The 22,526-nt window shown below is 43.3% G+C and overlaps 1 protein-coding gene across 4 annotated transcripts in view; it reads right to left on the bottom strand.

Moving 5' to 3' along the window:
- The window catches only part of rcan2 (regulator of calcineurin 2), a 475,186-nt gene that overhangs the window by 107,131 nt on the left and 345,529 nt on the right, over nucleotides 1-22,526 (bottom strand). For all 4 annotated transcript variants that reach the window (XM_038799915.1, XM_038799917.1, XM_038799916.1 and 1 more), the window contains 2 exons: nucleotides 13,290-13,463; nucleotides 782-953 (listed from right to left, as the gene is read on the bottom strand). In XM_038799915.1, coding sequence (XP_038655843.1) covers nucleotides 782-953; nucleotides 13,290-13,463 — 346 coding nt within the window. The remainder of the gene's footprint in view (nucleotides 1-781; nucleotides 954-13,289; nucleotides 13,464-22,526) is intronic.

The following is a 22,526-nucleotide window of genomic DNA, read 5'->3' as shown; positions in this document are numbered from 1 at the left end:
GCGCACGGCCGATCCGGGGGGGGGGGGGGGGGCTATATTGTGCGTGTTGGTCCACGGTCTTAATCTGCCATAGCACTCGGCTCATCTGCTGGAGGTTGCCGCCGTGCGCATGCATGGACTCGGAACTGGAAGTGCGGGGGCCCATATCCGCAGCGAAAGCTGCGTGAAGCTCTCCGGGTCCCTGCTAGCCCCCTGCAGGTAAGTAAATAGCCTTTTATTTTTTGCAGGAAACTGGGAGCGAAACAGCAGCGTTTTTACGCCGGTGTGGGGACATAGCCCCATTTTGGAAGAATCCAGCCCTCTATCTTAGAGTTATGAAATTTCTATGTAATTAACCCTGTCTCAGCTAAATTGCATCTGTCCTGAACAGCTAGATGGTGCAGACAAGCATTTATGCTACTACAGTTAGTACTAAGTAGTCAATACAAATAGTAGTTATGAGATTAAGTAAAATGGGAATATCTACCAGGCCCCAGATTACCAATAGGAAGAACAATTATGTAATCATCAAACATTTGGTAGGCAAGTACAGGCCAAAAGGCATGTAAAGAAAAACATTATTTTTCCAGATAATACCATGTAGAAGACCTGACCAGTAATGAATATGACACACTTTTCAGTTAAAAATGTCATTGAGCTCAGCTTCCTTGTCTACAAAATATTCTCATTTTTATGGATTCAAAACAATACATAGTGATACTATACATTAAGTGTAACTTTGCAAAATGAACATTCCATTGGCTATTATTAAATAGCAATTATGAAAGATGTAAAACCCTACCTGGTCCCAGTTTTGCCACTGCATAGAGGAGATCATAGTTGATGATTGGGGTGGCATCATCAATTTGTTGCCAACCTACGGGTGGCGATGCTGGAGGAGAGATGAGAAACTGTTTTGCTGGCTGAGGAGGGGCAAGGTGCAGATTATCTCCATCTGGACCTTGATTTTGAACCTGGAAAAAAATTGACATCTGTTGAAACCATAATCCACTGTATATCAGATGACAGCAACCGTTCACTTCCAATGTTTAAGCGGACTCTTTTCAATCTTACATTGTAAGCCTGGCCTTTCTCAGCAAGAAAATGTAGGTAATTATTTTTTCTAGCTTCCATATTCTACCTCGGTACTGCTGAAAAGCAGTACAAGACCATAAGATATACGAGCCAAATTAGGCTATTTGGCCCATCGAGAATGCTCCGCCATTCAATCATGGCTGCTATGTTTCTTGTCCCCATTCTCCTGCTTCTCCCCATAATTCCTAATCTCTGAATTAATCAAGAACCTATCTAACTCTGCCTTAAAGAAACTCACGACTTGGCCTCCACAGCCTTCTGCGGCAATGAGTTTCACAGATTCAGCAGCCCCTGGCTGAAGAAATTCCTCCTCATCTCAGTTTCATAGGACTGAAAGAAATCTGGCAAGATTTTATTTCAATATGGTGGCTGATAGTGAATTTGAATGTGTATACAGGGTAATTTTACAATTTTGCACCTCTGGAGTGAGTCTTCATCCAGTGGCAGCACATAGTTGAGAATTTGAACATGCCCCGCCATCAATTTCCATTGATTAATCTTGTAAAGTTACACTTTATGTTTTATAATGCTTATTTTGAGGTACAAATATTCGTCCAGCATTATAGTTCACAAATGATCACATTATATTGGGTTCAAGGTGGAGTTTGAAGCTTAAGTATATATTCGTAGGACTTTAAATTTATAATCCTGAAGATTATAAAAACATCCTACATGAACTTCCGGTAGCCGTATGAAGGGGAAGGGCGTACACGAGGTGGCTCCCACTAGAGTACTATACTTTTAGAGTACTCTTTCTTCCAGTTTCTGAGGGTATTTTTGAGTAAAAATCCACTAGATTGATGGAATAAGGTGCCCACATAAGGGAAGGACAAGGTCAAAGAAACTTGAAAATAGAGGTTCGTTGATGGAATCGGGGGCTACCCGGGGCTCGTCAGTGGAGAAAATGGCGGAGACAGCTTCTGTGACATCGACCAATCCACTAACGGCCAAGATGTTCACCGGCACCTTGGCAGCAGAATTTGAGAAGCAATGACAGGTTGTGTCAGGGGACCTCCGCAAGTCAATGTAAGAGGCCCTGCCTCCCATTTTGTTGGCGTAGGAGAAGACCAACAAGATGGTAAAAGCGCATGGCGCTGCGATCAAGGCATGGGCATGACTCTCTCATTGCGTAAAGATCAGATTGCCTCTCTGGAGGCAGAGATGTGTCTGATGGCTGATGTGAATAAAGCACTGGAGTGAATGAATTGGAGAATTGTTCCAGGAAGCAAAATATTCAATAGGGGATGGAACTCCCACAGAATACTCTTCGAAGATGTTTGGGAAAATAGTGGGGGAGGGTAGATTCACATCCCCTCTGGAGTTGGATTGAGCCTACCGGACACGCCGACAGAATCCCGTCCCAAAACACCACCACGGGCAGTTATTGTGAAGTGCCACAGCTTCCAGGAAAGAGTGGGTTCTGAGATGGGCTGAGGGGCATCGCAACTACAAATGGGAAGGTCGTGCCATCAGGCTTTATCAAGATGTTGGAGCAGAGCAGGAAAAGAAGTGGGCAGTGTTCAACAAGGCCAAAGCAGCCCTGTATAAAATTGGAGTCCGGTTTTGGGTGGTGTACCCGGCGCCGCACAGATTTACTTTTGAGGGGAAAGACTATTTGTTTGATGCGCCGGAGAAGGTGGATTCTTTGTATAAAAGCATGGACTGGGGGCATGTTGATGGAGGTTTTTGGATGTTGGGGGTGAACTTGTAGATATGGAGAGCTGTTGGGTTTCCTTGTTCATGTTTGTATTTCTTTGTTCTTGTATAGATTGAGTGTTTCGAAAGTTGGATTTGGGTGTGGGATTTAATGTTATGGGGGGTTTTGCTCTTTGTATAACTGTTATAAGAAATATATAGCCCCCTGTTGGAGTCTAATATTTTAAGGTTTTTTAAAAAAATACTTTGTGTCTTTTTTCTGTTCTTTTTCACTCCGGGCAGGAGCCACCCTGCTAGCCAAAGTGTTAGCAATGGGAGCAGAGCAGTGGGGGTGACTGCAGCTCATTATATTAGCTTTGTTGTAGATAGTGAACTTAGTGTTTTTGTTTTGTTTGGGGTTAGGGTTAGTGGACGTAGGTTTTAGTGTTTTTTGTTTGCCTTACTGTTCTTTGTATGTTTGGGCGTCGTATTTTTTGAGAGCGGGGAGGTGGGGTGTAATTTGATGACGGTGACAACAGATTTTACTTTGTTTTGTCTTATTAGTGGGTTTGGTGGCCATCTTGTGTGGGCCTGGTCTCTGTACTCTCTAAGTAAATGCTGGATAAAATTTCTTGGTGGAAATGACTCCGGATCGAGGAAGCGGGCAGGGAGGTCCCCAATTTGTTTGATCACCTGGAATGTAATGAGGTTGAATGGCCCCGTGAAGGTTCAAGGTATTTGCTCACTGTTGCTTCACAGTGCCAGGGTCCCAGGTTCAATTCCCACTTGGGTCACTGTCTGGAGTCTGCGTGTTCTCCCTGTGTCCACGTGGGTTTCCTCCGGGTTCTCCAGTTTCCTCCCACAAGTCCCGAACGACGTGCTATTAGATGAAATGGACAGTCTGAATTCTCCCTCAGTGTACCCGAGCTTTCGGTTGAGTATGGTGACTCGGGGATTTTCACAGTAACTTCATTGCAGTGTTAATGTAAGCCTATTTGTGACAATAATAAAGATTATTATTATTTTTTTTAATGGTGATGTGGTGTTTCTGCGGGAGACTCATTTGTGGGTCAGAGACCAGACAAGATAGTGGAAGGGGTGGGTGTGACAAGTTTCTAATTTGGGTTTTGATGGTAATTTTAATCAATAAAAGGGTTCAATTTTTGGCTGCTGAGATCTTGGCGGACCCTAATGGTAGACATGTGATTGTTAGTTGGTCCTTGGTGGGCACCTTGTTGGTCCTGGTTAACGTTAATGCTCCAAATTGGGTTGATACAGGTTTTAATAACAAGTTGCTAGCCTCCATTCATGATTTGGACTCGCATCAGCTAATATTGGTGGGTGACTTAACTGTGTTCTGGATCCCAGGATGGATCGATCCAGGCCCAAATTTCTGACTTCATTAGGGGGCAAAGGTGTTGTTGGTTTTCATGGAGAAGATGCAAGGGGGGGTGGGGGTAGATCCGTGGTAGATTTTCAGCCGAGGGATAAAGATTTTTTTTTCTCCCATGTCCACCAGGTGTACTCACGTATTGACTTTGTAATAGTGGGTTGGTCTCTCCTTCCTTGGGTGAAAAGGTTTCCAGCAATAGTGATTTCAGACCATGCCCACATTTTGTGGATTTGAGACGCGAGTCAAGTTCCTCCCAACATTGGAGGGATTGGATGCGGCATTGTTGGCAGACAAAAGATTTTGCAAACTCATATCTTCCGCCATTGGGAAGTATATTAAAGTTAATACGAGTGAGTGTATCTCATCTTCTATTTTGTGGGAATCTCAAAGCACTGAAAAAGGTGGACAAAACCTGCAGAGCACACAGAATGCCATCGTTCACCAGTTAGGGCAGAAACCTGCAGCCAGGTGTGGTGCCAAACTACAGAAGTAGTCACAAAGTGGGAAGAATTATAACATGCCACAAACAAAAAAAGGTACAGAATAGGTCATCAGTCAGCAATGCTTAAAGAGGAATATTACAGAATTGGAGGTAACTGCACTCCAGAATCATGTTGGTTTAAGGAGGCTGAGTGTTTTTATTGTCACTAATGAGGACTTTTGATAAAGCAGTACAGAGCTACATCGAAATCGCCAAGTAATCGTTCAATTAAGGTGTTATGTGTATACAATGTGGAACAGCCCAGCACCTGTGACTCTGGTATTCACTCTCTGTTTAATCTAAAAACAAGCAAGATTGACCCTTTTACCGTAATACTCCAGATAAATGGGAAGCTTCTTAAGTTGGAAGTGGAAAGACAGGCATCAGCCACTACGATGGGTGAGTATACATTTCAATACCAAAGAGAGAGAGGCCAACCATTGAACTCCAAGAGCATTTCTGCCAAGTTAAAGACTTATACAGGAGAAGCAATAAAAATAATAGGCACCACAATGGTACCTGTATGCTACAAACAACAGCCTTCCCAGCTCCCATTGATAATAGTGACGAGTAAAGGACCAAGCCTTCTCGGCCATGACTGGCTTAAAGAAATAAGGCTGAATTGTACTGAGATTGTTCAAGTAGTAAGGGGGACTGCCTGAACTGATAAGAAAATACAAGAGCATCTGGCATCTCTAAGATGAAGATGCCTGTCAGGAGTTGTGTGGTGGTCTGGTATTGATACTGATATCGAGAAAAGAGTCAAGTAACTGTGAAAAGTGCTAACTGCAACAAAAGTTTCCTGCTACAGACTCACTTCACCTTGGGAATAGCTGCGCCAGCTATCGGTATGAATCCATATCAATTATATTGGTTCATTCCTGGGCACAAGTTTTTTGCTCGTGATTGATGCACACTCTAAATGGATGGCCATTTTTGAGGTGAAGTCACTAATATCGCATGTTACCATTGAAAGATTATGCCAAAGCTTTTCAACATGGATTAACTGATGTTATTATCAGACAATCGAACCATATTCACAAGTGCTGAGTTTCAAATCTGCTTTCAATGGTATTAAACATACAACTGCGCCTTAACCCCCAGAATTAAATGGACTAACCGAGAGAGCAGTCCAAACTTTCAAGTCTGGCCAAAAGAAACTGTCAGGAGGAACCTGGAGAACCAAAATCTTGCGATTCCTCCTTCGCTATCATACCATTTCCCATGCAGCAATGGGGGTTCCACCAGCAGCACTGCTAATGAAACATTGTTTCAGAACGAAACTAATCCTCATGTTTCCAAATTTGCCAGGGAGGGGAGAAGCCAGCCAAAGTAATCAGAAAGCAAGCAATGATTCACATGGTACAGCACGGTCATTTATGCTAATTGAAGCCGTATACTTGAGATTCCATTGTACTCCATGGAACAAGTTGGATCCTCAGAATTGTCTCGAAGACTGGAACCCTTTCATACCAAGTGAACGTGGAGGGACAGATTGTCCATAAACATCTGGGCCACTTCAGAAGTAGAGAAACGCTCTAGCAGCCAGTGTTGCCATCAAGACATGCTTATAGTCCTAGTTAATGTGGGAATTATCCATTGTATCAGCCAATTTGCTTCCTACAGATGTACCAAACATGTGGTTGACTCACGACAAAAAGCATGGCGAGTTTTTGCAATTCTCTTTCCATTGAATTGCAGTGCAAGTATGATAAATATACAAATTCACTAAATTTCCAAAATATTGGGGAACTGTTCATAACATTTCTGGGCATGAGGGTTCTGCTGCTTCTCTGCCATGAGCTCTTGCTCCTCCATACTGATATATACATTGAGTTGCCCAATGCTGCCTCCAAGTCCACTAACTGGATCCTTTGAGGTGCATGTGGTTGTGCTGGAGAATGGAAATGCTGGCTAGCGGTGTGCTATTAAGTATTGACTCAGCCTAGGCTACTGGCAATGGTGACTGGCTGTTCTTCCAGCTTACAATTGTAAAAAAGTAACATTTGGTTACAAGACAATCCAAAAAGAGTTTGGGTTATGAAATGAAATATTTTGTGATTATGTTTTGTATAAGACGGGGACAAGTCATATAAGGAGACATTTGAAGTCTTTGTTTCTATCTCTCCCTGTATTCTCTTTGCTCTTATTGTAAGAATATCCTTGGCAGCCTCTTCCAAGGTATTCAAAAGCTTGAAATCTCTGGTTTTGATCGGGACTTTTGTATCGGTGGTGTGATTTTGCAAACTGATGCTCCCGTGAACAGTGCCCCATGTTGGGAGCACTAGATCATGGAAACATAGCAAAATGTCTTGATTTGATAGCAGCCAAGTATTGTTGAAATGCAGTCAGGGAGAATCCAACTTTCAAAGGTAATCGCCCTCAAGCAGGAAAATGAGTCAGAGTCATAGAGGAGTCAGACTGGCAGGCAGACATCCCTTTCCACACGACTTTCAGCAGCAGAACCATCCGAAAGGAAATTCAAGGAAATAATGAATACAGTTAGAAAACAATTTAACAGTCAATGACTTAAATCTATTTATATATGGGCATATGTCTGTTTTATTTCCACCTGCCATTTAGCAACAAAAGTCTTCTCGTTTTATGTTCTCATATGCCGCATACATTTTCCAATTAACCAGAAGGTGTAGATATGCAATTTTTCAATATTTCTCACACTTTGCCTCTGTGGGAGCACAGGGCAGCGTAAAAGGATGTGGCTGACACACTCCCCAAACCCTTCTCTGTCCTTGTAGCAAAGTGGCCTCTTCACTTTTGCAATCCTCATCATCAGCAACCTCCTCACCTCACTATACCTGCATAGCCACTCATCCAGGTAATTGTAGCAACTTGAAGTGTGCAGAGAATCATGAAGTGAATCACTTTCTACTATCAAAACACCAGAGGAGTACATTTCAGAAATTGTGTTTGTGACAGAACTGTGGTTTTGTAAAATTATTCCGTAGGTCACCAGACCACCAAATGGTTATACGGGACAAATTAAGAACTTGTGGTTTCTGAAAAGTGTTTAAATAACAACATTTTCGACAGGAAAGATGGTGCGAAAGGTGACAAGTTATTACGAAAAATTCACTCACTGAACATTAACTATGACATCTACTTGATGTACAGAGTTCTTGGTAACCTTTGAACAAGATATCATCCAACAGTGTCATATTATTAATTGTAGAACAATGTGCTAAACTTATATTAACAATCCAATCTGTATTACTGATATTATTATTGTAATCTCCTGTAAGACCACCAAGTAGATCAACAAATAACTGGTTTATTAAGGTAAGTAACTACTTACAAGCAGTGAGATGAAGGCTATTGTACTCCATGGCTCCAGACTCCCAAATTGGAAACAAAAACCCACATTCAGCCCCAGGATGCGCATCCTCCAGCCCAAACAGGTCACATATTCCTCGGAGTACTCACCCCTTAAAGGGGCATGCTACCACCCCCCCCCCCCCCCCCCAAGTCATTTTAAGTTCCTGGTTAACACATTTCAATAATGCATTTCAAAAACAATGGAACTATACACAGTATTATACAACAAATGGAACTCAATACTGTCCCTTATAAGGTAAGTCGGTCCGGGGACTTCCTGATCCTTTGGGAGTGCCATCATTCACTAACGGATCCTCCAGCAGGAGAGATAAATTCAGTTTGAACCTCAATGGGGTGACTCTCAAATTGCGAAGCTCCGTCAGTGCAGATAACCTCTCCAGTTCCCACTGTAACATTACTGGGCTCTTTCTCAGGGTAGCTTGCTGCAGCATTACTTTCATCTGTGGCAATATCACTAACAGGCAGACTCGGGATGAACTGCTCCACTGGCTCTGTGTGCGATTCTCTTCGTCTGAAATGGTCCAGGTGTTTCTTCACCTTTTTACATTAGACATCTAAATGACACTGGACCTGTTCTGGCCACGAACTGTTCCAGGGATCTTTCATCAACACCAAAATTATTTACATGTACCAAGTTGTTCACTTGAAACGTTCTCTCAGTTTTTATCGAGTCGTGATGTCTCTTCTATGCATTCTGTTTTGCTTCCATCCTCCCTGCCAAATTCAGAAATACTAGAGCCAACCTTGTTCCAATACATCTGTCCATTAGTAACTCGGCAGGTGTAAAACCTATGATAGCATGAGGTGTGGTTCAACAAGTGATCAGGAAATGGGCTAGTTTGCTTTGTCAGGGGGCTGATGACTGTTTCTTCTTGGCGGCTTTGAATGTTTGGACGGCTCTCTCAGCCAGTCCATTTGAATGTGGGTGGTAGGGAGAAGTTCAAAGATATTGAACGCTTTTGGTTCTCATGAAATTCTGGAATGCTACCCTAGTGAATGCAGGCCCATTATCCGAGAATAGCACCTTGAGCAACCTGTGGATGGTGAATTTCTGTCACATTTTCTCTACCATTGCTGATGAGGTCGTGGACTTCATTCCATGTATGTCCAACCATCTACTATGAGCAGGAACAGGATGCCCATGAATGGGCCACAAAATTGATGTGTAGTCACACTCATGGCCGACCTGGCCACTCCCAAGGGTGCATTAAGGCTGCAGATGGCAATTTGTGCTGTATTTGACATCAGCCACATTGTCTGACCCGATTCTCTATGTCGGTATCCATCTCGGGCTACCACATATAGCTGCGTGTGAGTATCTTTATTATCCCAGGATGGGCACAGCGTAACTCTTGTAATAATAATTTTCTAGCAGGAGTAGGAATGACCACCTTTGCTTCCCATAACAATAAGCCATCTTCACAACTTAACCCACCTTTTCTTATCTGAAAGGGTCTTAATTGCTCAGACCTATTATCATAATACCAGCCACAGAGGACCATATGCTTAACTCGAGTTAATATGTGGTCTTTTGGACCAGAACCTGATCTGTTGAGCTGTCACAGATAATGTATCAAAAAGGTTTAGAGCAGGAACAATTTACTGTGGTACTGATGAAAGCGGTGTACTTTCTGATAGGGAAGGCGGCTTAAAATGCACGTGTTTGATATGTGTCTGCCCAGCCTATGATGTAAAGTATACTCATAGGCTACTGATAATAGAGCCCAGCTGAAGATATGGGAGGAATGACTTTATCCTCCCTAAATAACAGGGGTTTGTGGCTAGTAACTGCTATGAAGTGCCATCCATAAATGCATTGATGGAACTTCTTCTTCACTCTAAAGTTTACGGCTAGTCCCTCTTTTTCAATTTGGGAATGAGCTTTTTCGGCATCGGTCAGAATCCTTGAGGCTTTTCAACACATTTGTGGGGCCTGGTGCTTCCATAATTGCATTTATCTTCCCCTGGATAGGGTATAACCCTTGGGCATCTACTCTACACCATTTTCATGGGCCTGAAATATGCGCTTTTCCCTTTTTAGCCTTACTCTGGCCTTCTTAAATCCTTTTTAAACTTCTTCCAGATTTGCTAGGTACTCTTCTTCGGACACTCCTGCAATCTGTACATCGTCTACGTAGACAACCAGATAAGGTAGGTCCTGTTATAAGCTTCCCATCGTGCACTGGAAAATTGCATACACCGATGAGACTCCAAAAGGTAGCCAGATATACTTGTACATGCCTTTGTGGGTATTTATAGTAACAAATTCTCTAGGCTTTGTCTAATTCTAATTATTGGTACGCATGGCTAAACCTTCTATTTAGGATATAAATCTTCAATTCTTGTTATTGGGTATCGGTCCAATTTTGCTGCCTGATTCATGTTATTTTATAGTTGCCACATATCTCATTGGTTCTATCTGGCTTAACCACTGGCACGATGAGTGCCACCCACTCCAAAAACTATACAGGCTTGATGATGCCTAATTCATCCAACTGCTTGAGTTCAGGCTCAACCTTCTTATGAAAGGCATAGGGGAGGGGTTTTTAGGTCCCATATTTTGTCTAACTCGGAACACCTCCTGAAATTTCTTTTAGACATCATGCAAATCTGCTTCGATAATTTTGAACATGTCGTGATGTTAATACCACAGACTCGCCTGTCTCTCAACATGTCGCTGTGTGGAGACCCAAACTCGCACTGTTCAGCCGTTTGTCTTAGGTTCGCCGTGAACACCGCTATAGTCTCCCCTGGGACTCTTGTCGAATTAAATTTGTATTATTGCATTATCATCGAGGACTTCATGTTGACTAATTCCACAATCTCCTGAAATGATTTGGAGTTGGGGGCATCTGGAGAAGTCAGACTCCTTATCAGATGATACGTCGGAGTCCCTCCTCAGGCTAATAGGATTATTTGCTGCTCCTCTTCCCCCTGCAAATTCATTGGTCTCAACACAATTGCGCATGCATTTGACAATAGATAGATAAATAGAGAGAGAGAGCCATTTTGCCCATCGGGTCTGCACCGGCCCTTGGAAAGTGCACCCTACTTAAGCCTACGCCTCCATCCTATCCTCATAACCCACGTAACCTTTTGGACACTAAGGTGCAATTTAGGATGGCCAGTCCACCTAACTTGCACATCTTTGGACTGTAGGAGGAAACCGGAGCACCTGATAGAAACCCACGCAGACACGGGGAGAAAGTGCAAACTCCACACAGACAGTCACCCGAGCCTGGAAGTGAACCTGGGACCCTGGAGCTGTGAGGTAGCGGTGCTGACCACTGTGTCGCCCCTTGCTTAATGAGTTTTCTTCAAAACAGGCTTCCACGTGAGATCTGCTCCCCTGATTCCTGTAGCAGGAGGAAGGCACTCCAATTGATCCACGTCGCCAAATGGAGAATCCTGGTGACTACCTAGTAGATCAATGAATAAGTGGTTTATTAAGGTAAGTAACTGTTTAAAGAGAGTGAGATAAAGGCTACCATACTCCACAACCCCAGACTCCAAACTGGGAAGGAAAATCTCTGCCTCAGGATTTGGGCACTCCAGTTCAATTAACCAAATGAGTTGCATGACCCTCCAAGAACTCGTCCCTTAAAGGGGCATGCCAGCATAATTATGTTGGTTACTTCATTATTCGAAGAAAACTTGTAAAATAAAGTTAAAGACTGAATGGCTCGCTTAGAAACAGGCAGAGCTGTTTTTTTTTTATAAAGTTGAATATAAAACAGTTGAGGACAGGGTTTTACAGATCATTGGCACCTAATCCTTTCAACTTTGGGACCTGGTTTCAAATCCGATACAGACTAATGGGAAAAATCTTTGAATTATGTTGGTCGTAAAGTTCTAATTGACATGTGTTTGGGCAGTCTCAATTACAGCTCATTAAACTATATACAGTGTTAATTGTAACTTCATGAAAAATTATTCAGTAATTTTACTTTGTTCAGAGGGAGAGGGAAGGGTTGTATTTCAATACGATATACAGCAATGGGTTAAAAGGTTTGCCAAAAACCTTCCACCAAGAAAGTATCTATTTAACAGTTATCCAAACCTGGCCTGAATTAAGCAAGGCAGCATTTTTAAATGCTGTCGGTAGATTTATGTCTTTACAGCCCAGGTGTTAAACATCATCTGAGCGGCACATGGAAAGGAAAACCTAGCTGATTGTTCTCACAACATTAACAGCGCTCATCTGGTTTCTTTCCATTCAAATCAATAGAAGAAAAACCTGAGGATCTGTAAGAAGCAAAAGCCCCCAACTCCAAATCGTTTCAGGAGATTGTGAAATTAGTCAACCCGAAGTACTCGGTGATTATGCAACAATACAAATTTAATTCAACAAGAGTCCCGGGGAGACTATAGCGGTGTTCATGGCGAACCTAAGACAAACGGCTGAACAGTGTGAGTTCGGGTCTGCTCTCAGCGACATGTTGAAACTAGGTGCTAGATTTCCCACCTTGTGCTCCACTCAGGTGTCGATTGTGCCTCGCTCACACCACAAATCCTTTAGTTCCATTCAGTCATAATTGTATCATTCTGTGGGAATCAGACTGAGGCTGAGAAACTTGAATCATACATTGAAGCTGAAATTAACGAGAATTGTCCGTTCTACTATTTGAAATAAGCTTTCTACTGAAATTCAAATCTGGATTTGAATAATTCACTGTTAATGTTGGCTGATTAGGATTAGAAATCCCTCAAAGCCCAGGTTTGGGCAACACGTGTCCAAACTGGGTGGCCCAGGTCTGGCCTGATTTTGGGTGTCAGGTCTCATCTGAATAATCTGGTTGAACTGCTGGTACATGTTACAGCTCCGCAGTCAGCTCACCCTTCTGTAGGAACAAAGTTTGGGTCAACAACCTTGCCAGCATCAGCCCCAGCAAAGAACTGTATGGAGAGTGGGACAAGAGGACAGCAAAATGGGGCTGAATGCAGTTGGGAGCAGCTAACAGGAGTATTGTTTAAAATATTTAGGTCCTCCTTTTCAATGGCAGGTGTTTCTCGCCCACATTCATGACAGATAAAGCAGGCCTATGTATGCATGGTTCATTAGGGCATCAATTACTCCAGGAGTCCTAAAACATGTGACAGGTCCTTTATTTACAAATGTAAATGACTAATTTTTTTTGCGGCCGCTGGGGATACCTGAAACATCAATTTTGCATCAGATGTCTTTCAAATATCCCAAAGGTGTAAGGTACTGGTCCCCAAAAGTTTGCTCATGTTACCAGTTTAAATTTCTACATGAAATCGACTAAACACATCTTAATTTTGAATTATTCTCTTTTCCTAATGTATTAATGATTAATGGTTTGTGATCACCCAAAGTCCTGAATTCATTACCTGTGCAAAGTAGAGTTTTAGCTTTTTCCCATTGAACTTTGTTTCATGGAGCTCTATTCTGGCACGGGCTGCGACTTTGGGATTGCTGAAGTTAATTCGTACACGTCTGAAACTTTTAAACAGCTGGAATGTGGCATGGTCATCATAGGCCAAGAAAAGCGCCTCAAATTTCTCCTGCATGTAACAAACACAAAGAGAACAAACTTAAAGTCCTGACTTGTTTCACAATATTAATCCAAATATTTAAATTTTTAAATAATGTCCTTTGACAATATGAAAATTTGCATTCAGCAAAATCGTACAAGTACAATTTCACATTCACATGAATAATGATATTTAGGACCTTGTAAATCAATACAAAATGTAAGCAATACTATGAAATTGTTTAAATAGAACAGTATGGAGTCTTTTCCTTGTAATTGGAAGAATGTTGGAAACCCAGGTGGAGCCTATTAATAACTGCAATAACCTCTTGAGTTAAACAGCATTTGAAAGGAAAAACAATTCTGATATGGATAACTGCAACAAGCCATTAAAACCAAAGCACAGGTTTTCACTTTCACCACCTGAGTGGTAACCGGTTGGAACAAATCACACGCTCATTGTAGAATACAAAAGTTTTCATTCCACTCCCAGATTGCCACCCAAGCAGTGAAGGTGAATCCTTAACCCCTAGTATCAATGGTGAATGTAATGGAAAATAAAAAATAATGCTGGAAATACAATGTAGGTCACGGTAGCATAGTGGTTGGCATTGTTGTCTCACAGCACCAGAGTCCTGATTTGATTCCCGCTTGGGTCAAGGTCTGTGCAGAGTCTGCACGTTCTGCCCCTGTCTGCGTGGGTTTCCTCCGGGTGCTCCGATTTCCTCACACAAGTCCTAAAAGACGTGCTGTTAGGTGAATTGGATATTCTGAATTCCCCCTCAGTGTACCCGAACAGACGCCGTAGTGTGGCGACTAGGGGATTTTCACAGTAACTTCATTCCAGTGTTAATGTAAGCCAACTTGTGACACAAATAAAGATTATTATAAGGTGGGCCAAGGAAAATAATAAAGTGCGGTGAGAAGGCAATATCCATAACTATCAAGACATTGCAGCAGAATTGGAAAGAAGGCAAGCAGCCTTTAACATGGCGAAGCACTCTACAAGAGTGGGGTACGGTTTGGCATGGTTTACTTGGCGAGGTTGAGGGTGATGCACAAGAATAAAGACCACTTTTTTGAGACGGTGGAGGAAGTGGAGTCATTTATTAAAGCTGAATGACTTGGACTGAACTGAAGGGGCTCGCATGGAACATGGTTGGTGGTTGGGAGTTGCTGATGGAATTTGATCTGCTATCATGAAGGAGGCGGTGCGGCAGTTGCTGTGTTTGATGGGGGGAGTCTTCGCGTAAGGGGAGAAGGCTTTTGGCTGGTCAGCTGAGCGGGCAGGCGGCTTCCGGGTGATTGTACAGATTCGGGATTCTGGTGGTAGGCTAGTGTCGGCGCCGGATAAAGTTAATGGGGCGTTTGAGGCGTTCTATAAGACTCTGGAAAGTAGGAGCCGCCAGTGGAGGAGTTGGATATGCTGAGGTTTTTGGAGGGTTTGGAGTGTCCCATGGTGGAGGAGGAGGATCGGAAAGAGATGTAGGGACCTCTTGGGGTGGAGGAGGTTAGAATTGGGCGAAAGCGCCAAAGCCGGATGAGTTTCCGGTGGAATTTTATTAAAAATTTGCTGATCAACTGGTGCTGCTGCTGGTGGAAATGTTTGAGGATCCGGTAGCTTGGGATGCAAGCATCCATTTTGCTTCTAGTGGGCAGCACTGTTGCCTCTTGGCCAGGGTCCCAGCTTGGGTCACTGTTTCTGCTGAGTCTGCATGTTCTCCCTGTGTCTGCGTGGGTTTCCTCCGGGTGCTCCGGTTTTCTCCCACAAGTCCTGAAAGACATGCTGTTAACTGAATTGGACATTCCGAACATGCGTCGGAATGTGGCGACTGGGGGCTTTTCACAGTAACTTCATTGCAGTGTTAATGTAAGCCTACTTGTGACAATAAAGATTATTATTATTAGAAGGATAATGATCCGGTGGAATATGGGTTATACCTCCCTATTTCATATTGACTGTAGATGCTAAAATTCTGACTAAGGAATTAGCACTGGAGCTGGAGGGATGTCGCCCACAGGCTATTGGGGAAGACCAGACGGGATTTGTGAAGGGAAGGCAATTGTCATTCAATGTGAGGCAACTTCTTAATGTGGTGTTGTCCCCGGCGTAGGAGCAGGAGGTCATTGTTGGCAATGGATGCTGAAAGGCCTTTGATAGGGTAGAATGGGGATACTTGTTTGCAGTATTGTAATGGTTCTGGATAGGGCCTATGTTTGTAGCGTGGGATCAGTTATTATATAAGGTTATTATATAAGGCTATTATATAAGGCTTAGTGTTTGGACAAACAATGTGAGCTCGATGTATTTCCAGTTGCACAGGGGATTGAGGCAGAGGTGCCCCCCCTCTTATTTGGTTTGGCAATAGTGCCCTTGGCCATTGACTTGAGATCTCTAGATAGGTGGAGAGGGATAATGAGGGGGAGGGGAGTGTGCATAGGGTGATCTTCTTTTCTACGTAACCAATCCGATCCTCACAATGGGTGATAGCATTGCACTGCTGAAGCGATTTGGGGCTTTCTCGGGCTATAAATTGAATTGGGAGAAGAGTGAGTGTTTTCATGTAATTTGGGGGCTATTCCGTCTTATGGGACCCACTGTCCTTGGAGGGCAGAATTCAGTCAGTGAAAATGAATGTCTTGCCACGTTTTCTGTTTCGATTCCAACATCTGCCATTTTTATTGTCAAAATCCTTTTTTGGGGGTGTGGAGAGATTTATTTTAATGTTCATATGAGCAAGAATAGTAGCCAGGATTAGGAAGACGGTGCTTCCGAAGGATAGGCAGTGGGGGGGGGGGGGGGGGGGGGGGGGGGGGGTTGACATTGCCAAATAGGGTATATTATTATTGGGCAACTAAGGCTGAGAAGGTGCTGGGTTGGTGTGGGGATCCGGAAGCTTTATGGGTGTGGATGCAGTCGAGCTTGTGTAGGATGTCAGGGTTAAGGGCACTGATCATGGCTTTCTTACCTTTTTCTACGGGGAAGTACTCCAGGGATCCAGTGGTGACCTCCATACTGGAGACAATTTCAGCAGCATTTTAAATTGGGGGCGGTATAGAAGTTGGTGCCGGTTTGTGCGAACCATATGTTTGTGCCGGCGAGGCTGGACATTAAGTTTTGGCGATGGGAGGAGAAGGGGGTTGCTGTGATGAAGAATTTGTTTTTGGAGGGCTGATTTGCGAGCTTTGATGAGTTGGAGAAATTTGACTCTCACAGGTGGATGTATTCAGATATTTACAGGTGGGCGACTTCGCGAAGAAGATCTTTCCGACATTCCTGGTGGTGCCCTCTTCGTCGATGTAGGAGAAGGTTTTGTCACTGGTGGGGATGGATGAGGGGAGTTCCTCAGGGGAGGCTTATAACAGATGAGGTAGTATCTTGGGAAGTGATAACTGCGAAGTGTGAGAAAGAGTTGGGGTCAGGGTTTTAGGAGGGGTGTGGTGGGAGATTCTGCGTAGGGTGAACGCAACACCATCATGTAAATAAATAAATAAATAATCTTTCTTGTCACAAGTAGGCTTACATTAACACTGCAATGACATTACTGTGAAAAGCCTACAGTCGCCACATTTCGGTGCCTGTTTGGGTACACTGAGGGAGAATTCAGAATGTCCAAATTACCTAACAGCACGTCTTTCGTGACTTGTGGGGGGAAAACCGCAGAACCGGAGGAAACCCACGCAGACACGGGGAGAACGCGCAGACTCCGCACAAACAGCGACCCAAACCAGGAATCGAACCTGGGACCCTGGCGCTAACCACTGTGCCAGGTTCGGGCTGATACAGTTGAAGGCAGACAAAGTCCAGGATGAGCAGGCTATTTGAGGGAATGGAGGATTTGTGAGAATTGTGGGAGGGCCTGCTAACCATGTACATATGTCCCGATTGTGTCCTAAGCTTGTGTCAGTGATTCTATTGAATTGAAATGAAGAATTGTCCCCTTGGGGCAATATTCAGGGTATCAGACCTGTTAGAGCTCCAGACTGGGGCAAGGGCTGCTGTTCAGGCCTTCGCCTCGCTGATTGCTCGTACTGGGTGCTGATGGGTTGGAGGTCAGCTTCTTCACCCAATGCCTCGGTAAGGCTGAGGGATCTTATGGAGTTTTCATATCTCAAGAAAGTTAAGTACAGCCACATTCCCCCACCCCGCCCCCTGCCAGAATGAAAATCCAAATGTTCTGGGAGGTTTCTCCCAATGTCAGGTTTGTGGAGTTCAGAATTTTCCTGACTGTGCACCAAACTCAGGAGGAATTATTTGCCATGTGTGTCAAACTGTAGCATGCATTGGGAGGGATTCAAATTCCTGGGGCATTGGAACCGTTTCTGGGGAGGTGGGACCAGTACAAACCGGACGGTCTGCACCTGGGCAGGACTGGAACTGATGTCCTGGGGGGGGGTGTTTGATAGAGCTGTTGGGGAGGGTTCAAACTAATGTGGCAGGGGGATGGGAACCGATGCAGGAAGTTGGAAGATAGTAAAACAGGGACAGATGCAAAAGGAAGTAAGGGGGAAAGTAGAAGGCAGAGCAGCCATAGTCAAAAATCAAAAAGGGCAACAGTACTAGGTACAGTGACTGAGGGGAGCTCAGTGAACAGGCCCAGTAATACTAAAAGGAATAAAACTGGGGATGTTAAGATTCAAAACAGAGCTAAAAAAACCCAACATAAGTGTACTTTACCTGAATGCTCGTAGTATTCGGAATAAAGTAAATGAGTTGATGGTGCAAATCATCGTGAATGACTATGATTTAGTGGCCATTACTGAAACATGGTTAAAGGATGGTCACGACTAGGAGTTAAATATCCGAGGATATCAAACTATTCGGAAGGTCAGAGTGGATGGTAAGGGAGGTGGTGTAGCTCTGTTATTTAAGGATGACATCCGGGCAATAGTAAGGGATGACATCGGTGCTATGGAGGATAAGGTTGAATCCATTTAGGTGGAAATCAGGAATAGTAAGACGAAAAAGTCACTGATAGGAGTAGTCTATAGGCCACCAAATAGTAACGTTATGGTGGGGCAGGCAATAAACAAAGAAATAACGGATGCATGTAGAAATGGTACAGCAGTGATCATGGGCGATTTTAATCTACATGTCGATTGGTTTAACCAGGTCGGTCAAGGCAGCCTTGAGGAGGAGTTTATAGAATGTATCCGTGATAGTTTCCGAGAACAGTATGTAATGGAACCTACGAGGGAACAAGCGGTCCTAGATCTTGTCCTGTGTAATGAGACAGGATTGATTCATGATCTCATAGTTAGGGATCCTCTCGGAAGGAGTGATCACAATATGGTGGAATTTAAGATACAGATGGAGGGTGAGAAGATAAAATCAAATACTTGTGTTTTGTGCTTAAACAAAGGAGATTACAATAAGATGAAAGAAGAACTAGCGAAGGTAGACTGGGAGCAAAGACTTTATGGTGGAGCAGTTGAGGAACAGTGGAGAACCTTCCAAGCGATTTTTCACAGTGCTCAGCAAACGTTTATACCAACAAAAAGGAAGGACGGTAGAAAGAGGTAAAATCGACCGTGGATATCTAAGGAAATAAGGGAACGTATCAAATTGAAGGACAAAGCATACAAAGTGGCTAAGATTGGTGGGAGACTAGAGGACTGGGAAATCTTTAGGGGGCAACAGAAAGCTACTAAAAAAGCTATAAAGAAGAGTAAGATAGTTTATGAGAGTAAACTTGCTCAGAATATAAAAACAGATAGTAAAAGTTTCTACAAATATATAAAGCAAAAAAGAGTGGCTAAGGTAAATATTAGTCCTTTAGAGGATGAGAAGGGAGTTTTAATAATGGGAGATGAGGAAATGGCTGAGGAACTGAACAGGTTTTTTGGGTCGGTCTTCACAGTGGAAGACACAAATAACATGCCAGTGACTGATAGAAATGAGGCTATGACAGGTGAGCACCTTGAGAGGATTGTTATCACTAAGGAGGTAGTGATGGGCAAGCTAATGGGGCTAAAGGTAGACAAGTCTCCTGGCCCTGATGGAATGCATCCCAGAGTGCTAAAAGAGATGGCTAGGGAAATTGCAAATGCACTAGTGATAATTTACCAAAATTCACTAGACTCTGGGGTGGTTCCGGTGGATTGGAAATTAGCAAACGTGACACCACTGTTTAAAAAAGGAGGTAGGCAGAGAGCGGGTAATTATAGGCCAGTGAGCTTAACTTCAGTAGTAGGGAAGATGCTGGAATCTATCATCAAGGAAGAAATAGCGAGGCATCTGGATAGAAATTGTCCATTTGGGCAGACGCAGCATGGGTTAATAAAGGGCAGGTCATGCCGAACTAATTTAGTGGAATTTTTTGAGGACATTACCAGTACAGTAGATAACAGGGAGCCAATGGATGTGGTATATCTGGATTTCCAGAAAGCCTTTGACAAGGTGCCACACAAAAGGTTGCTGCATGAGATAAAGATGCATGGCATTAAGGGTAAAGTAGTAGCATGGATAGAGGATTGGTTAATTAATAGAAAGCAAAGAGTGGGGATTAATGGGTGTTTCTCTGGTTGGCAATCAGTAGCTAGTGGTGTCCCTCAGGGATCCGTGTTGGGCCCACAATTGTTCACAATTTACATAGATGATTTGGAGTTGGGGACCAAGGGCAATGTGTCCAAGTTTGCAGATGACACTAAGATGAATGGTAAAGCGAAAAGTGCAGAGGATACTGGAAGTCTGCAGAGGGATTTGGATAGGTTAAGTGAATGGGCTAGGGTCTGGCAGATGGAATACAATGTTGACAAATGTGAGGTTATCCATTTTGGTAGGAATAACAGCAAACGGGATTATTATTTAAATGATAAAATATTAAAGCAGGCTGCTGTGCAGAGAGACCTGGGTGTGCTAGTGCATGAGTCGCAAAAAGTTGGTTTACAGGTGCAACAGGTGATTAAGAAGGCAAATGGAATTTTGTCCTTCATTGCTAGAGGGATGGAGTTTAAGACTAGGGAGGTTACGCTGCAATTGTATAAGGTGTTAGTGAGGCCACACCTGGAGTATTGTGTTCAGTTTTGGTCTCCTTACTTGAGAAAGGACATACTGGCACTGGAGGGTGTGCAGAGGAGATTCACTAGGTTAACCCCAGAGCTGAAGGGGTTGGATTACGCGGAGAGGTTGAGTAGACTGGGACTGTACTCGTTGGAATTTAGAAGGATGAGGGGGGATCTTATAGAAACATTTAAAATTATGAAGGGAATAGATAGGATAGATGCGGGCGGGTTGTTTCCGCTGGCGGGTGAAAGCAGAACTAGGGGACATAGCCTCAAAATAAGGGGAAGTAGATTTAGGACTGAGTTTAGGAGGAACTTCTTCACCCAAAGGGTTGTGAATCTATGGAATTCCTTGCCCAGTGAAGCAGTTGAGGCTCCTTCATTACATGTTTTTAAGGTAAAGATAGATAGTTTTTTGAAGAATAAAGGGATTAAGGGTTATGGTGTTCGGGCCGGAAAGTGGAGCTGAGTCCACAAAAGATCAGCCATGATTTCATTGAATGGCGGATGACGCTCGAGGGGCCAGATGGCCTACTCCTGCTCCTAGTTCTTATGTTCTTATTCTTGTGAAGGTAAGACTCTGCCTCCAAGGGCATATCAGAAGTACCCACCCTGATCTGGCAGGAAGATGGAATGCACAAAGCTGTTCCATTAGGTTGCTACAGACATCATTGCCAGCGGAAGTGTTATTGGCCAGGGTTTAGAAAACTCCAAAGTATATCATGGAGTTCACCTGACCTACAACTGTTTGTTCATTTTGGTTATGAGGAGCACAATGGTCTTTTATGTGTTATTCAACAGAGGCCTTGAGCACTTTTAATCAAACACAGTTTATTCTACGAATTCAGTTAACATTTTTATAAACACACACAGTAAGCATTTTTATCAACTACAAACATAAATACCCCACACAGCTTAAGGGAAGTTATTAAGGGTTATAACCCTTAATAACTTCCCTTAACTGTTTCAATCAAGTAACAACATCCATCAAACAGAAAATCCTTTTACCAAAACTGTAGGTTTATTCCTTCCAGAAAACAGTTAGTACATTGACGTTATCAAGTGATCTGGAGACACCTTTTAAAACGCAGAGAGAGAGACAAGACAGACTTCTCTGACTCCAGCTTACAAATATAAAACAAAAGTAAAACTCAGAGCCACAGCCAGCTCCCAGCTCAAAAATGAAACTAAAAACCCAGAGCCACAGTCCAGCTCACCCACACAATGACATCACTGAAGCCATTTGATAATACAAAACAGTTCTTAAAGGGACACTCCCATGACAGAAGAAAGAACAACAATGAACAACATTCATCTCCAACGAGAGATGTAACTTCAGAATACAGTAAGGCAATCAATCTCCTCTGGGATTGATTATCTTAATTCAGACAAGGTTTTCAACCTTTCCAATGTGCCTTGGTGAAATTCATTCCAGCTGTCAGCAGTTATTAGTTGTGCTGAGGGCTTTTAAAGGTGAGGGTGGAATTCCTGGGGTAGTCTGAAAATATTCCTGAAGACATGGAGGGGCAAGCAGCAGAATTACTCATATCCTCCACCCCATCCCTCCACCCTCACTTCCATCAGAAAGTGGGTCGACCAAAAACATGTGGTGGAATCCATGCACAGCTTTGTTCTGTCCAATTTTCAGGGTTGTTGTCAGGTAATTCACTGTAGATTGTTCAATCCAATCTGAAGATTCAGGCCTTTTGGAAAAAGTGAAAATGCAAGTATGTATATGTGTTAACTGGCCAGTTCATATCAGACAATAACTGGCCTCCTGGTGGGTTATAAATGGGCAAATACTAACAATGTATTACTGGGATAGTCCCCAAAACATTGAAATGATTTACCACCCACTAATATTGCTATCTATAATTTCTAGTTTATACCATACATTCAACTTTAAATCTGATATCCACTACGACATGCAGAGGGCAGCCCCTATGAAGAGCTTGTTTAAAAAATTGTTTTTTTCTTTAAAAAATTAGGGGCCTCACGGTAGCATGGTGGTTAGCATCAATGCTTCACAGCTCCAGGGTCCCAGGTTCGATTCCCGGCTGGGTCACTGTCTGTGTGGAGTCTGCACGTC

Source organism: Scyliorhinus canicula, chromosome 6 (genome assembly GCF_902713615.1).
Source record: "Scyliorhinus canicula chromosome 6, sScyCan1.1, whole genome shotgun sequence".
Lineage (NCBI taxonomy): Eukaryota > Metazoa > Chordata > Chondrichthyes > Carcharhiniformes > Scyliorhinidae > Scyliorhinus > Scyliorhinus canicula.
The sequence above is the reverse complement of the archived record's forward strand: the minus strand, read 5'-3'. Positions and strand labels throughout refer to the sequence as shown.